The 16209-nt window shown below is 47.6% G+C and overlaps 1 protein-coding gene across 1 annotated transcript in view; it reads right to left on the bottom strand.

Moving 5' to 3' along the window:
• The window catches only part of ABTB2 (ankyrin repeat and BTB domain containing 2), a 208727-nt gene that overhangs the window by 53924 nt on the left and 138594 nt on the right, over positions 1–16209 (bottom strand). Inside the window, 1 exon segment of the mRNA XM_073017415.1 lies at positions 381–527. Within this exon segment, the coding sequence (XP_072873516.1) occupies positions 381–527 (147 nt within the window).

The raw sequence follows: 16209 nt of genomic DNA, 5'->3' as shown, positions 1-16209 counted from the left end.
CTAGCTTTCAGGGAAGGCAAGGCACGGCACGAGGAGGAGGAGGAGGAGGAGGAGGGGGAGGGGGAGGAGGGGGAGGAGGGGAGGGGGAGGGGGAGGAGGGGGAGGGGGAGGGGGAGGGGGGGAGGAGGAGGGGGAGGAGGAGGGGGAGGGGGAGGAGGGGGAGGAGGGGGAGGGGGAGGGGGAGGAGGGGGAGAGGGAGGGGGAGGGGAGGAGGGGGAGGGGGAGGAGGGGGAGGGGGAGGGGGAGGAGGAGGAGGAGGGGGAGGAGGGGGAGGAGGGGGAGGAGGCCAGAGCCTAGAAGGCAAGCTCTCCCTGCGTTCCCCCAACCCTGGGGCCTCGCTGTTGCTCTACCGTCCAGCTAGACACTGAGGCCACACTTACTCAGCTCTGAGATGCTGCCCACGCAGGTGGCCAGGAGGGACTGCTCCAGGGTCCGGAGCTCCAGCTGGGCATAGGCGTCGGCTCGCTCATCATGGCCCAGGGACCCGCCGTTGTAGGGGCTGAAGTACGCGGGGAGGGAGAGGACACCTATGGGGAAAGAAGGCAGACAGGTCACACTTAGGAAGGAGGGGAAGCTCAGTGGGCCCCAGCCTGCTGCGGGCAGAGCTCAGCCCTGCTGCCCTGCTCTTGACAGAGGTTCAGCAGGCAAAATCTCTCTGAGCCTTGAAGACTTGGGAACGTTGACTGTGGACGGTGTTATAGGGGCCAGAATGAGAAGTAGCTCATTCGTAGCCGTGGTTATAAGCATGTGGAGACCATCCTTTCTTGGAGGTACCCAAGAAACTGGCCTGCTTGGGCTCCTGGATCACACAAGCGTTCACTCACTCACTCGCTGAATATTTACAGAGTGCCCGACTCAGCCCAGGTATTGTGCTACACTTAGGGTTCTGGGGTGACAAAGAGACCTGGCTTTGTTTTCATGCGGCTCAGGGATGGCCAAGTCAGATGTAAATGCCCATCCTGACTTCCTGAAGGGCAGTGCCGCCCTGAGTCCTCTCCTTTCCCCATGCTGGGAGCAACCATTTGAAAGGGATGCTGCCTTCTCCACTTCAAGAAGGGGATGTGTCCTAGCCACGGGCCAAGTCCAATTAATGTTTTTCATTAACACTTCAACAGCAGTGGAGCAGAACTGTCAGAATCAATCCCAGAGGGTGACAGCCTGTAAATTTCTCCAACTCACTATGCGGCTTCTTAGAAAGCACCAGAAAAGCGAAATCAGACTGGTCTAAAATTACATGTTGGCTCTTAAGAGCATGTGGCCACAGAGATTCTAGTTGCAGTCAGAACCTAGATAGAGGCCGGGCGCGGTGGCTCAAGCCTGTAATCCCAGCACTTTGGGAGGCCGAGACGGGCGGATCACGAGGTCAGGAGATCGAGACCATCCTGGCTAACACGGCGAAACCCCGTCTCTACTAAAAAAATACAAAAAACTAGCCGGACGAGGTGGCGGGCGCCTGTAGTCCCAGCTACTCGGGAGGCTGAGGCAGGAGAATGGCGTAAACCTGGGAGGCGGAGCTTGCAGTGAGCTGAGATCCGGCCACTGCACTCCAGCCCGGGCGACAGAGCCAGACTCCGTCTCAAAAAAAAAAAAAAAAAAAAGAACCTAGATAGGGATTCCCAACTTTTGGTAACCACTGTTTCTTTGATGGACAGATCTTCTTTTTCCAACACTTACCCACAAACCCTTTTTCTTTTTTAAAGAAAAATATCCACAGGAATTTAATCACTTTTGGATAAAATCTCTAAAAATTCCTTGAGATAACTGGAGAGCACGGGGATGTGGCCAAGTCTGGGTTAGAAGTCCCTAAACACGTGTGATGTAACAAGGACAACAGCAGCAACAGGTACAGCAGACAGGGCTCTGGAGCAGAGGTTGGGGTTTGTAATTCTGGCTATCACTTAACCAGTGGTGTGATTGGTCAGGTTACTTAGACTCTTCATCAGTTCATCATCTGTTAACTAGAGATAACTAGAGTACCTAGCTCACAGGGCTGCCACGAGGATTAACTGAGTAACTGGGGGGTCAATGCTTGGACCAATGCCTGGCTCAGAGTACGTGCTCTACCAAGTGCTGTTGCTTTTTACTTTGTGCTGGGAACATAGGCTTTATTTACATTATCTCATTTATTCTTTCAACAACCCTATAAGGGCCAGGTGTGGTGGCTCACGCATGTAATCCCAGCACTTTGGGAGGCTGAGGCGGGTGAATCACTTGAGGTCAGGGGTTTGAGACCAGCCTGGCCAACATGGAGAAACCCTGTCTTTACTAAAAATACAAAAATTAGCCAGGTGTGGTGGCAGGCTCCTGTAATCCAAGCTATTCGGGAGGCTGAGGCAGGAGCATCGCTAGAACCCGGGAGGCAGAGTTTGCAGTGAGCCAAGATCACACCATTGTACTCCAGCCTGGCAACAGAGTGAGACTGTGTCTCAAAACAAAAAACCAAAAACAAAAAACCCTATGAGATGGGTACTGCTGGCTTCCATTTGAGATACTGGGCTATTGCCATTCAGAGACTTTGAATAATTGCTCAGGTAAGCGGTAGAGCTAGGATTCAAATCTGGGATGGACTGGCTCTACAATGCATATACTTAACTCCTGTGTGAGCTCAGAGTCCAGTGAACACACCACTACAGCTCACTCGTGGCTGTCCTTATGTGTGGCTGGTGCATATGACAATATGGCTGTATTATTACTGCCCTTTTCACTCATGGACAGCCCCGTGCTGAACCCCACGTGTTTCTCTTTCTTGAGCAAATGCACACAGCGGTCTTCCTCCAGCCCAGGGCCTCAGTGTGTTCTCGGACCGTTCTGCAGGTTCAGCTGATGGTCAGTCCTGCCCGCCTAGCTCGACCTTGCCCCGACTCAGTCTCCCCACTCTCCTGGCTGATGTGGTGGAGGCTCCATCTCCCTTTGCCTCTCCTGGATGGCAGCGACCCCTCTCATCACATCCAGCGCTGACTTAGCAAAGCACTGCTTCAAAGCACTTCCTCCAAGCTTTGTTTCTGTTGGAGGAGGAGGAAGAGTTCGTGACTGGGCTCTTCCCCGCAGCCCCCTGCCAGGGCCCCAGGCCCTAAAGCAGAAACTCTCGCTGACAGCTGAGTAACCAAACACATTGGGGAGAGCTGGCCATAAGCATTAAAACAAGTAAAACAGAAGGGAAAACCACCCCAACTACAGGCCGAAACCCACCCTGCAGAACAGCTGGGAGAGCCCAGTGCAGGCCTGACTCCTCCTCCTTTCTCCATTGTTAATCTACAGAAACAACACTGGAGACATGTGGATCAAATTTACAGAGCTTAGGGTAAGGGAATAGGAAATTCAGCTGATTTGTCAAAGGATTCCCAGAGAGAAATATTATGTCAATGGAGCTAGTAACAGGAGCTGGCAGCTCCATTAATAGTAGTTCCCATTTTCCCAGTCATCACCCATACAAAGAGGCCTTCACTTAATACCGTGGCAAAAGTAATTAGGAACCTATTATTAATAATAGTAATTGATAGCATCACAGCTTTTGCCTAGTACCTTTTGCTTTTAAATGCCTTTTTCATAGAGCAATTTGTTCTTCCAGCAAGGGAGGTAGGACAGTTATGATCAGTAACAACCACAGCTGACTTCTCTTGAGGGCTTACTATGTGCCAGGCACTTACATACATTATCTCATTCAACACCGCAGAACCGCAGGAGGTACTATTTCCACCCATCCTACAGCTGAGAAAACTGAGGCCTGAAAAAGTTTAGTGGCTTGCCCAAGGTCACTGAGGGTCAGAAACGGAACGGGGACTAGAGTTGCAATCTCTTCATTCTCAAGCTGCTGAAATAAATGACATTCTAACTTTGCTCACCTTGTCCTTTCTCGAGCTAGGCAGTGCCCAGGATACTGGAGAGGAAAGGGGTTTTGTTTGGGCCTGAGGTTTAAGACGAGGAAATTCAAAGTAAGACCCAGAAACAGGACTTTCCCTTTCATGGGTCTCCAGACACCGCCTGCCAAGGGTCCCTGGAGGCCTCCCATGAAACTCCACAGACAAAAAGCTGTCGGACTCCCTCTGATCTTCGCAGAATGCAGTTCCACAGCTTGTCTTCCAAATCCGCTCTGTAAGAAAGTCTTCTCTACATCAATTCTAAATTCTCCCATATCAGCTCATTCCTCAGCAGTTCTCATCAGAGATGGAAAATATTTTCTTTACATTCTTTTAACACCTCGATGTCTTCCTTTTCCCACACAAATTCCCAGCTCTAGGATAACGGGCTCAGGGCAAGATCATTCTAGAGAAAAGGAGTTTAAAAAAAAAAAAAAAGGAAAGGGCATCTATTTTTTTCTATTTAGTAAAACCCTTAGAAAAAAAACTCTTCTTTTCTGTCATGATGGAGAAGAAAGTGTGCGGGAACATTTCCCTTTATTCCTTTATTAGAGGGAATAGGGACAATGGCTTTGGAAGCCTGTAAAAGCCATGGAGGGACCCAGAGGGACCCACAGGCACCACCCTGTGCCCATGGCCGTGAGTGAATCTCGGAGTGTGAAGCAGTGAGCCTGACTGAGTGATCCTTTGCCTCCCTCTTCTAAAACAGCAGCATTTCTGCTCAGTGTTCCACTCCAATGGGCTGCGGACTGTACTGAAGCCTCGATGTTTCTCAATCTCTACACAGAGCCCTAATCTTCCATCGCTCAACTTTTCTCTTTCTGGTTGCCCAACTCTTGAATCTCAGACTCATTATCTTGTTCCTCAAAGCCTCCACCTCCTCTTCCAACACTCTGAGTACAGCACCGTGGCCACCCGGTTTCCCAAGGAGAGACCTGTGAGTCACCCTAATCAGCTCTCTCCCTTCTCATCCACTTCTCATCAACCACCAAGCCTTGCTGCTTTTACCACCAACATATCTCAAAAATCCTCCACTGCCACCACCCCAGTCAGGCCCCCATCTTCCCCTGTCCCCCACCCATCCCCTGCTTCCAGGCTTACCTCACCCCTTACTCTGGTCACCTTGCTCTGGCTCTGTACTCTTCAATGACTCCCTGTCAGCCTCACGAAGAAGTCCGAACTCTTTTGCATGTCTAACTATCCTTTAAGAACAGTTAGCATCCTGGCTGGGCGTGGTGGCTCAGGCCTAGAATCCCAGCACTAGGGAGGCAGAGACGTGTGAATCACTTGAGGCCAGGAGTTTGAGACCTGCCTGGCCATCAAGATGAAACACCATCTCTACTAAAAATACAAAAATTAGCCAGGCATGCTGGTGCACACCTGTAATTCCATCAGCTCAGGAGGTTCAGGTGAGGGAGAATTGCTTGAACCTGGTGGAGGTTACAGTGATGAGAACGTGCCACTGCACTCCAGCCTGGGCAACAGAGTGAGCTTCTGTCTCCAAAAAAAAAAAAACCGTTTTTTTTCCCCCGCAAAGAAAGAGAATAGATAATGTCCTTCTCTGCTTTTTGAAATTTAGGGAGGAGAGTAATTCTGCCAGTAAACTGGAAAATTTGCCAGCACCTCCCAGGATATCAGCAGAGTTAGGAACCCTGTGCACACCTGATCCTCGCTTCTCTAAGCTACTTTTCACTCTCTAGCCCAGAGGGGAAGGGGGAGGGGGAGTGGAGGAGGGTAGGGGTGGGGTGGGGGTAGAGGGTAGGGGTGGGGTGGGGGTAGAGGGTAGGGGTGGGGTGGGGGTGGAGGGTAGGGGTGAGGTGGCGGTGGAGGGTAGGGGTGGGGGTGGAGGGTAGGGGTAGGGGCGAGGATGGGGTGAGGGATGGGGGTGAGGGGTAGGGGTGGGGGTGGGGGTGGAGGGTAGGGGTGGGGGTGAGGATGGGGGTGAGGGGTAGGGGTGGGGGTGACGGGTAGGGGTGGGAGTAGGGTCAACAGTAGGGCTATGGGTGGAACTCTGGAGGAGAGCAGCCTGCTTCTTTTCTAAGTGATTCTTCACCAGGGCCCAGAGAGGGTGCCACTGAGTTAGAAGGGAAACCCAGTTCTCAGAAGACTGGGAAGCCGCCTTCTTGCCAGTTGCCAACCAGGAAGTGAGCTGAGTTTCAGCTTGCAGAGGCGCTGTCTCTTCCAAGCTGACAGAAGCTGGTGGACCGCACTTTGGGATGACAAGCCAGACTTCTAAAGGGTTTTTAGAAGCAGAGCTTAGGCCAAAGGCCAAATTGATGGGGATTTCATTCCCTTCTCTGTAAACCATGGGGGTGGCATCTATGGCTTCTCAAGTCCTCCTAGCACTGGGATTCTAGACTCTGACCCCTATGTGTGCGACAGCACTCAAGTGCACCCCTGAAATCCTTTTTATCCCTTCTCATTCCACCATTTAACTTGTGAATTGTCAACAGTGGGAACACAGAGACCTTGTTATTACTATTTCCCGTGGTTTAATTTCCTCCAGAGCTGTGACACCACCACTTCCCCCAATACACACACACACAACTTTAAATGTAAAAAAAGATGTCCTTTCTGTGTAAAATCGGATAGGTTTATAGTTAAGTTTTTCTGACCATTCATCAAAAAGCCGCCAAGACTGTAACGTAACTGTCCTCCAAACTCAGCAACCATTACCAGCGCTCTCCCCAGACTTGTAAATGTTCTTTCTGGGGCAACGGGACAGTGAGTGTAGCACCATTTCTGCACCTGCCACCAATGGCCCCACTAGACCACCAGCTACCCGGCTCAGGAAAGCTCATGGCCAAGGCAGCCAAGGCCACTGCCTGTCCCCAGTTCCTTTGAAAGGAAAACCAGAGGGCAGAGAATTACTTCTTTACTGCCCTTGCAAGGAAACTTGGCAGGGCGTCTTCTGCCAGCCTTAGGCGCGCGGGAAGCTTGGGTGGGGTGCAATCCATAAGCTTCTGAAAATAAAAATTATACTGCCCCACTGAACGGTTTCCAAATAGCCCACATAAGCCAACCCTTTTTATTTTTTTATTTTTAAGTGTTTCCATTCTCTGATCTGGAATTTTATATATAGTACATTTAATGCCCAGTTGTTATATATTAGTCATGCCAGAACAAAGTGCAGAAAAGTTGAAGCATGAATAGTTTTCAGGGAGACCCAAATGGGGTGGAAGGACAGTCAATTCTTTGTTTTTGTTTGGAGACAGGGTTTTATTCTGTCACCCAAGCTGGAGTGCAGTGATGGGATTACAGCTCACTGCAGCCTCAACCTTCTGGGCTCAAGCAATCCTCCCATCTCTGCCTCCCGAGTAGCTGGGGTACAGGTGCACATTGCCATGTCCAGCTAATTTTTGTATTTTTTGGAGAGATGGAGTTTTGTCATCTTGTCCAGGCAGGTCTAGAACTCCTGGGCTGAAGCAATCTGCCCACCTCAGCTTCCCAAAATGCTGGGATTACAGGTGTGAGCCACCATCCCAGCCAGGACAGTCAATTCTTTAAAAAAAACCCCAGACCCTTCACTGAATAGTATTCCGTATGACATTCTAAGTTCAGAGAGGCTGGGGGGATGGGTGTTGAGACAAGAGCAAGATGAAGGAAATAAGAGGAAAAACCTGAAGTGGAATGAAATATGCCCCAGGAGCTGTCAATCATCCACGTAAAGTGATTCATCAGGAATAATCAGGCCAGGCACGGGGGCTCACACCTGTAATTCCAGCACTTTGGGAGGCCAAGGCAGGAGAATCACCTGAGATCAGGCGTTTGCGATCCGCCTGGCCAACATGGTGAAACTCTGTCTCTACTAAAAACACAAAAATTAGTTGGGATGGTGGTACGTGCCTGTAATCCCAGCTACTCATGAGGCTGAGGCAGGAGAATTGCTTGAACCTGGAAGGCAGAGGTTGCAGTGAGTTGAGATTGCGCCACTGCACGCCAGCCTGGGTGACAGAGCTTGGGTGACAGAGTGAGCTGTCTCAAAAAAAAAAAAAAAAAAATCAAAAGATCACCTAATACTTGGGCAAAACCCATCTCAAGACGTGACCATGATACTGTGAGGCCCAAAAGTTCAAATGGGGAGAAAATGCTGGGAGACAGGGAAAGATAAGGGGGAGTTTGAGAAGCAGGTTTTATTTATCGAGACAGGGTCTTACTCCGTCATTCAGGCTGGAGTGCAGTGGCGCAATCTCAGCTCAATGCAACCTCCTCCTCCCGGGTTGAAGTTATTCTCCTGCCTGAACCTCCCGAGTAGCTGGGATTACAGGCACCCGCCACCATGCTTGGCTAATTTTTGTATTTTTAGTAGAGATAGGGTTTCACCATGTTGGCCAGGCCGGTCTCAGACTCCTGACCTCAAGTGATCCACCTGCCTCGACCTCCCAAAGTACTGGGATTACAGGCAAGAGCCACTGCACCCAGCCAGAGGAGCAGGTTTTAACCATGGCTAATAAATGGACATGGACTGCCATGCACTGAGTAGGTCCTTTCTGCCAGGGATTGGATGAACGAGCATTTGAAACCCCAAAAAGACCCTCGCAGTAGAGTACTATTACTAACTCCATTTGCCAGCGAGGGACACTGAAGTTTAGATGGGCTGAGTCACTTGACTGAAGTCCACAGCTAGAAAATGGCAAAGGTGGGATTCTGATACTGGAGTCCACACTGGCTCAGTCTGAAGGAGGAGAACACCAGGCTCTCCCCACGCCAACTCAGAGACAGCACACTTCCTTCAGCACTCACCACCCCATTAGCACTGTGCTTTCCTTCTTTTTCTAAGGTCAGGAAATTAAAAGCAAATAACAATTATGCTCCAGTTAACACTTCATTCTGGCTAAGTTATCAGAACACCACTGGCAAAAGGTGGTCTTTTGGTGAAGTCAGGCCCGGGGCCCAGGAGCTCACTGTTAAACAGTGAAATAATAACACATACTTACAACTGCCCAAGAAGCTGGTGGCCATAGAACCTAGGGTGAGATAGAAGGCTGGCAAAGGGTGATGTGCTCAGGGCCAGTAACCCCAATTTTCCTACAAAAGAGTGGTACAAAGCAAACCTCACCCTGAATACCGGGCTGGATTCCCTTCCCCTTGGAATCCTTTGGGCCTGCTGGGGGGGCACCTGCTTGTGGAGTTGGTGTGGGAGCTGCCTGTCTCCCCTCCAGCTGGCTCCTCCAATTCTCAGAGGGGCTCCAGCAAGGTGGGAATTTAGAGGGATGGAGGAACCACCATAAAACTCGACAGCCCTGACAAGGCACAGTGGCTCACGCCTGTAAGCCCAGCACTTTGGGAGGTCAAGGCAGGTGGATCACTTGAAGTCAGGAGTTCGAGACCAGCCTGGCTAACATGGTGAAATCCTGCATCTCTACTAAAAATACAAAAATTAGCTGGGCATGGTGGCAGGCGCCTGTAGTCCCAGCTGTTCAGGAGGCTGAGCTTGCAGTGAGCCGAGATTGCTGCCACTCCAGCCTGGGCGACAGAGCGAGACGCAGTCTCAAAAACAAACAAACAAAACTAGACAGCCCCACAAGTGTGGCAAATTTGGAATCCCCACCGGGAATACTGGCTCACTGGCATTTTTGTGATTCATCTAAGGTAAATATCAGTTCTGACACAGACCCAGATGATGCCTATTAGGTGCCTGTAAAAAACTAGCAGAGATCCTGCCTTGCCGTTTAATTTTTTTGAAGCAAAAACCTAATAAAATGCCGTCTGTTCACTGCCATTTCTCCTCTTTGCAAAAGAGTAAAAAAGCCGGCGTAACCGAACAGATCAATTTCAGGAAATTAAACCTAAAGGTGAACCCTGGAAAAACCAGTGCAATAGTCACAACATCGGGCAGTGTGGGGCAGAAAACGAACATTCAAGCTACCGAGCTTTTTCCTGTGGAAAAAGATCTCTGTGTTATTTAGAATACTTTTTAAGAGATTCTGGGTGGCCTCTCTCCAAAGCACTGATGTAACACATCAAGAACTTAGTGACCCAGGGAGCACGAGTCTTGGAACTACTGCCTCTTTGAAAAGAACAGTCCGCCACATGACCACGGTCCTTTGTCATACGCTGTCCTTGACCCACAGTGGGTGAGCACACTAATTCCTGTGAGCCAACGACAACACAGAGCCACTTTTCTATTAAGGCAGCACATTCAACACACACACACACACACACACACACAGAGTAAATGGAGAAAATAAGGATGGAGATGAAGCAGGCGTAGACTCGGTACCCTAAATATCAGCCTTCTTCCCAACAGCCACCAAAGTAAGAGTGGTTCGCTTTGTGCTAGGGTCATAAAAATGCTTTCTGGCCTACTGTGCTTTCCAAACTTTTTATAATGAATATGGCATACTGGCACAGGAACAATGACTGTTTTCAGAAATACGAGAGAGGGGATGAGATGTAATTAGAGGCAGAGGAAGGTGACAAAATGTTTCTTCTGAGCAAAGGAACACCCATAATTTGAATTATGGTATAACATTTATCTGGAATTAAATTTTTAGATAAAGAAAAAAGTGAATGTTAAAAATACCACTTTATTTTTATTTTTTTTAAGTCAGGTTCTTGCTCTGTCTCTCAGGCTGGAGTGCAGTGGTGCAATCTCAGCTCACTGCAACCTTCACCTGCTGGGCTCATACCATTCTCCCACCTCAGCCTCCCAAAGTGCTGGGATTACAGGTGTGGGCCACTGCACCCAGCCAAAACTATCACTATTATCCTGTTACCTATAAAGAGACTAGAATTTATTTTTGCATGGTATACTGTTAGATGATTCTTCTCCCATTATTCTTCATACTTTTTAACAAAACGAATATTACAACCATTATGAGCTCATAGAGGTTTAAAAAAAAAAAAGGTACATGAAAGGAAAACCTGGTTGTTTTACAGAAATTTTACCAAAAAATGATGGGATACTGCTTTTGGAAGAAACTCAGGGAGAACCCATTCTAAATTGCTAACCAGTAGATGAGACATTGTCTGCATGCCTCATTCCAAGTATCTCTCAGCCGGCCCCTTCACCTGGCCCCAGGTGGTGGTGACTCAGGCACTGCGTCACCAGTGGGACCTTCTGTGGCATCTTGCTGATGCTCTGCCCTGCCATTACCTACTGCTCTGAGCCTGCGTGATCATTCCACAGCTACAGTGGCCGAATCGCCACTGGTAGGAAAGGAGGCTGGTTGCTGCCAAAGCTGGGCAGGGGGTGAGGGAGGGAGAGGAGGCAAAGCGGGCGCAGGGAGTGACAGCTGAGCTGCATCCTTCCGCTGCTAGGGATCAGTGCTGCCAGGGACAGAAAGAGGGCAGTGGGCGCGGCCTCTCAGTACCAGCTCACAGAGGAAGAAAGGGATCAAAAGAGCACAAACACAAGTCACTCCTTGAGAGTTTAAGGAAAAAATGCAAACATCACAAGGCCCAGGGCAGATGGCCAAGATGTTTATTAATAGAACACGAGTATATTCATCAGAGAATATTCATCAGAGATTTACTGCACTGGAGTCCTGCTTATAAACATAACCTGCTTCAATCAGCTTTGGTTCCAATTCCAAAAGGGATTGACCATTAGACTCTTCAGACAATTTAAGGGCATGAGTCAGAGTGATGAGTTTCAAAATCCAGCCCTGCCACTTACTAACTGTGTGACTCTGGACTAGTTACTTAACCTCCCTGAGCCACAATTTGCTTCTCTGGATAATAGGCCTAATGATACTTCCTAATTCACAAGATTGAGCATTAAAAGAGGTTATGCAAATAAGCACTTAGCAAAAGGCTTGGCACACATTAAAGAATATAGTAAATAAAAATATTTTTATTAGTAGCCTGATTCCCAGGGCTGATGGCTTCAAGACAAAGCCATCAGATACTATATGAAAGTTATTATCACTATTAGGAGGGAGGGATGGACCCAAGGCCACTGATTCTGTTATTTTCTTAAAGGCCACTAGGGTCCACAATGATTAAAAAAAAAAAAAAAAAAGTGCTTTACTCACCACAGATGGCTCATTTATTCTGCATTCATTCACTCATTTATTCAACAACTGTGTAATGATTACCGAATAATACACCAGAAGTGGCTATACTCCGGGGATATAAAAGTGAATAAAGGTCCCTACCCTCATGAAGTTGGCAGTCCAGTGGAAGAGGGAAGATTGTATGCCAGCCAAATAAATGTTGGATACAAAGGGCTGTGATGCAGTCAGCATAAGGAGTCCAAACTAAGGATCTCCAAGCCAGACTACCTAGGCTTGGTGGTCAAGGAAGGCTTCCTGGAAGAAGGGATACCTCAGTTGATGATGAGCAAGTATCAGTCTGCTCTGAAAATCCTCTGTGCTCCACCTATTCATCCCTCCCTGCCCAACCCCTGGCAATCACTGATCTCTTTACTGCCTCCATAGTTTTGCCTTTTCAAGAATGTCATATAGTTGGAATCATACTATACATGGTCCTTTCCGATTGGCTTCCCTTACTTAGAAATAGACATTGAAGGCCGGGTGCAGTGGCTCACACCTGTAATCCCAGCACTTTGGGAGGCTGAGCCAGGTAGATCACTTGAGGTCAGGTATTCAAGAGCAGCCTGGTCAAACCCTATCTCTACTAAAAATACAAAAATTAGCCGGGCATCATGGCAGGCGCCTGTTATCCCAGCTACTCAGGAGGCTGAGGCAGGAGAATCACTTGAACCCAGGAGGCGGAGGTTGCAGTGAGCTGAGATCATGCTGTTGCACTCCAGCCTGGGCAACAAGAGGGAAATTCCATCTCAAAAAGAAAAAAAAAAAAAAGAAAAAAGAAAAGAAATATACATTTAAGTTTCCTCCACATCTTTGCAAGGCTTGATATTCCAGAGGCAGGGCTTGGACATCGGACCAAATTGAGGACTAGCTAAAACAGGTCCCAGGCAGAAGCAGCTTTCCATTAAGACACGCCCACCAGTGTGCCATGGTCGGTTTACCATTTCCATGACAATGTTCCTAGATGTTCCTGCCTCTTTCCATGGCAATGACCTGATGACCTGGAAGTTACCAACCTCATCCTAGAAATTTCTGCATGAGCCACCTCTTAATTTGCATATAATTAAAAGTGGGTATAAATATTACTGTACCAGTAGTACGGAACTGCCTCTAAGCTGCTATTCTGGGCACACTGCCTATGGGATACCCCTGACCCACAAGGTATATAGTACCTTTGCTGCTACTGTAAACTGTCACTTCAATAAAAGCTATTTAACACCACTGGCTCACCCTTGAATTATTTCCTAGATGAAGCCAAGAACCCTCCTGGGATAAGTCCTAATTTTGAGGTTTGCCTGTCGTGCATCATCAGCTCATTTCTTTTTAGCTCTAATAATATTCCATTGTCTGGATGTACCACAATTTATCTATTCACATACTGGTTGTGAATTCTATTCACAATTTATCTATTTTGTGAATATCTATTTTGTGAATTCACAAACTCGGTTGCTTCCGAGTTTGGCAATTCTTAATAAAGCTGCTATAAATAACTGTGCACACGTTTTTGTGTAGATATAAGTTGTTTTGTTGTTGTTGTTGTTTTTTCAGATGGAGTCTCACTCTGTCACCCAGGCTGGAGTACAGTGGTGTGATCCTGGCTCACTGCAATCTCCGCTTCCCGGGTTCAAGCGATTCGCCTGCCTCAGCCTCCTGAGTAGCTGGCATTACAGGCACCTGCCACCATGCCCAGCTAATTTTTGTGTTTTTAGTAGAGACGGGGTTACTCTATGTTGGCCAGGTTGGTCTTGAACTCAAACCTGAAATGATCTGCCCGCCCCGGCCTCCCAAAGTGTTGGGATTACAGGCGTGAGCCACCGTGCCCAGCAGATACAAGTTTTTAACTCCTTTGAGCAAGTACCAAGGAGTGCAGTTGTTAAATTGTATTGGTAGCATATACTCAGGAGTAAGTAAGGAACTGCCAAATTATCTTCCAAAGTGGCTGAACCATTTTGCATTCCTACCAGCAATGCATGAGAGTTCCTGTTGTTCCACATCCTCACCAGCATTTGGTGGTATCAGTGTTCTGGATTCTGGCCACTCTAATAGGTGTGTGGTGGTGTCTCCTAATATCATCGTCGTAACCTGCAATTCCCTAATGACAAATGACGTTGAACACTTTTTCACAAATTTAGTTACCATTTGCATATCATCTTTGGTGAGATGTCTGTTAAGATCTTTGATTCGTTTTTAAATTGGTTGGTTGTTTTCTTATTGTTGAGTTTTAAAAGTTCTTTGCATATTATTTTAGGTAGCAATCCTTTATCAGATGAGTCTTTTGCTGCAAATATTTTCTCCCAGTCTGTGGCTTGTCTTTTCAGTCTCTTGACAGTGTCTCCTACAGAGTAGAAACTAATTTTGATGAAGTGCAGCTTATTGATTCTTCCTTTCCTGGATTATGCTTCTGGTGTCTGGTGTCATATCTAAAACGTCATCATCAAACCCAAGATCATCTAGATTTTTTCCCGTGTTATTTCTAGGAGTTTTACAGTTTTGTGTTTTACATTTAGGTCTCTGATCCATTTGAGTTAATTCTGGGAAGGGTATAGGTCTGTGTCTACATTTATTATTACTATTATTATTTTGCATGTGGATGTATGGTTGTTCTAGCACCATTTGTTAAAAAGACTATCTTTGGCTGGGCGCAGAGGCTCATGCCTGTAATCCCACCACTTTGGGAGGCTGAGGCGGGTGGATCACCTGAGGTCGGGAGTTCGAAATCAGCCTAACATGGAGAAACCCCATCTCTACTAAAAATACAAAATTAGCTAGGGGTGGTGGTGCATGCCTGTATTCCCAGCTACTCGGGAGGCTGAGGCAGGAGAATCACTTGAACCCGGGAGGTGGAGGTGGCAGTGAGCTGAGATCGTGCCATTGCACTCCAGCCTGGGCAACAAGAATGAAACTCCATCTCAAAAAAAAGAGACTATCTTTGGTCCATTGTTTGCCTTTGTTCCTTTGTGAAGATTAGTCGACTATGTTTATGTAGGTCTATTTCTGGGCTCTCTATTCTGTTCCATTGATCTATTTGTCTAGGGAAATTTACCATGCTGTTCTCATCATTCATTCACTTATCCACACATTCATCACATGCCTACTAATTACACCAAGCTTAGTGCTAGGAATACAGAGGTGAGTAAGACCCAGTTTTCTGATCTGGACGGTGGGAAAACATGTACAAAAATAGTTTAAGTAGACCATGATAAATACTAGAGGAGGAGTCCGTAGTAGGCATAGTCATGTGCTGCATGACATTCTGGCTAGTGACAGATGGCATATAAGATGGTGGTCCCATAAAGTTATAATGGAGCTGAAAAATTCTATCACCAGCCAGGCATGGTGGCTCACACCTATAATCCTAGCCCTTTGAGAGACCAAGGCAGGAGGATTGCTTGAGTCCAGGAGTTCAAAACCAGCCTGGACAACATGGCAAGACCCTCTCTCTACAAAAAATTTAAAAATTAGCCAGGTGTGGCAGCATGCAGCTGTGGTCCCAGCTGTGGGAGGCTGAGGAGGGAGGATTGCTTGGGCCCAGAAGGTTGAGGCTACAGCGAGCCATGATCATGCCACTGTACTCCAGCCTGGGCAACAGAGCAAGACCCTGTCTCCAAAAACAAACAAACAAACAAAAAAGAGAAATTCTATCACCTAGCGATGTTGTAGCCAACATAAGATCATAGTGCAATGCATTACCTTATCTATATTTGGATACACAAATATGTACCACTGTGTTACAATTGTCTACAGTATTCAGTACAGTAACTTGCTGTCCAGCTTTGTAGCCCAGGAGCACTTGGCTATATCATATAGCCTAGGTGTGTAGGAGGCTATACCATCTAGGTTTGCATAAGTACACTCTGTGATGTTCCCACAACAAAATCACCTACCCATGCATTTCTCGGAGCCTATCCCTGTCATTAAGCAATGAATGGCTGTAGTAGAAACTTGGAAGGACAGCCTGAAAAGAGGACTTCTGCTATGTGCTGTTATCATCAGCAAGGGAGGAAAAATAACAGGATGTTTCAGAAAGCCCCCATTTACTCCAAGAACTCCAAAGGGATTTTACAGACTTTATGAGAAGCAAACACTCCCTAGCTATCTCATGGCTGAGCAACAATATGCAATACCAGAGGGACTGAAGGAGGGGGAGGAGGTATAGGGAAGGAAGCTAATTTATTGTCCCAGTAGGACACTCATTCCCAGACGGGTACATCCCTGCCAGAGGTCACTATGTCATTCCCAGAATCTTGGAGGACACTATGATCTTTCCCTGCAAAGAAGTAAGAAAACGATCACTGGACACTTGAAACTGGGCTGACCTCTCAGTGACCTACCCAGTTCCATTCCTTCTCCTTCTT

This window comes from Chlorocebus sabaeus, chromosome 1, assembly GCF_047675955.1.
Source record: "Chlorocebus sabaeus isolate Y175 chromosome 1, mChlSab1.0.hap1, whole genome shotgun sequence".
Lineage (NCBI taxonomy): Eukaryota > Metazoa > Chordata > Mammalia > Primates > Cercopithecidae > Chlorocebus > Chlorocebus sabaeus.
Note: the sequence above shows the minus strand (reverse complement) of the source record. Positions and strands in the feature narration are given on the sequence as shown.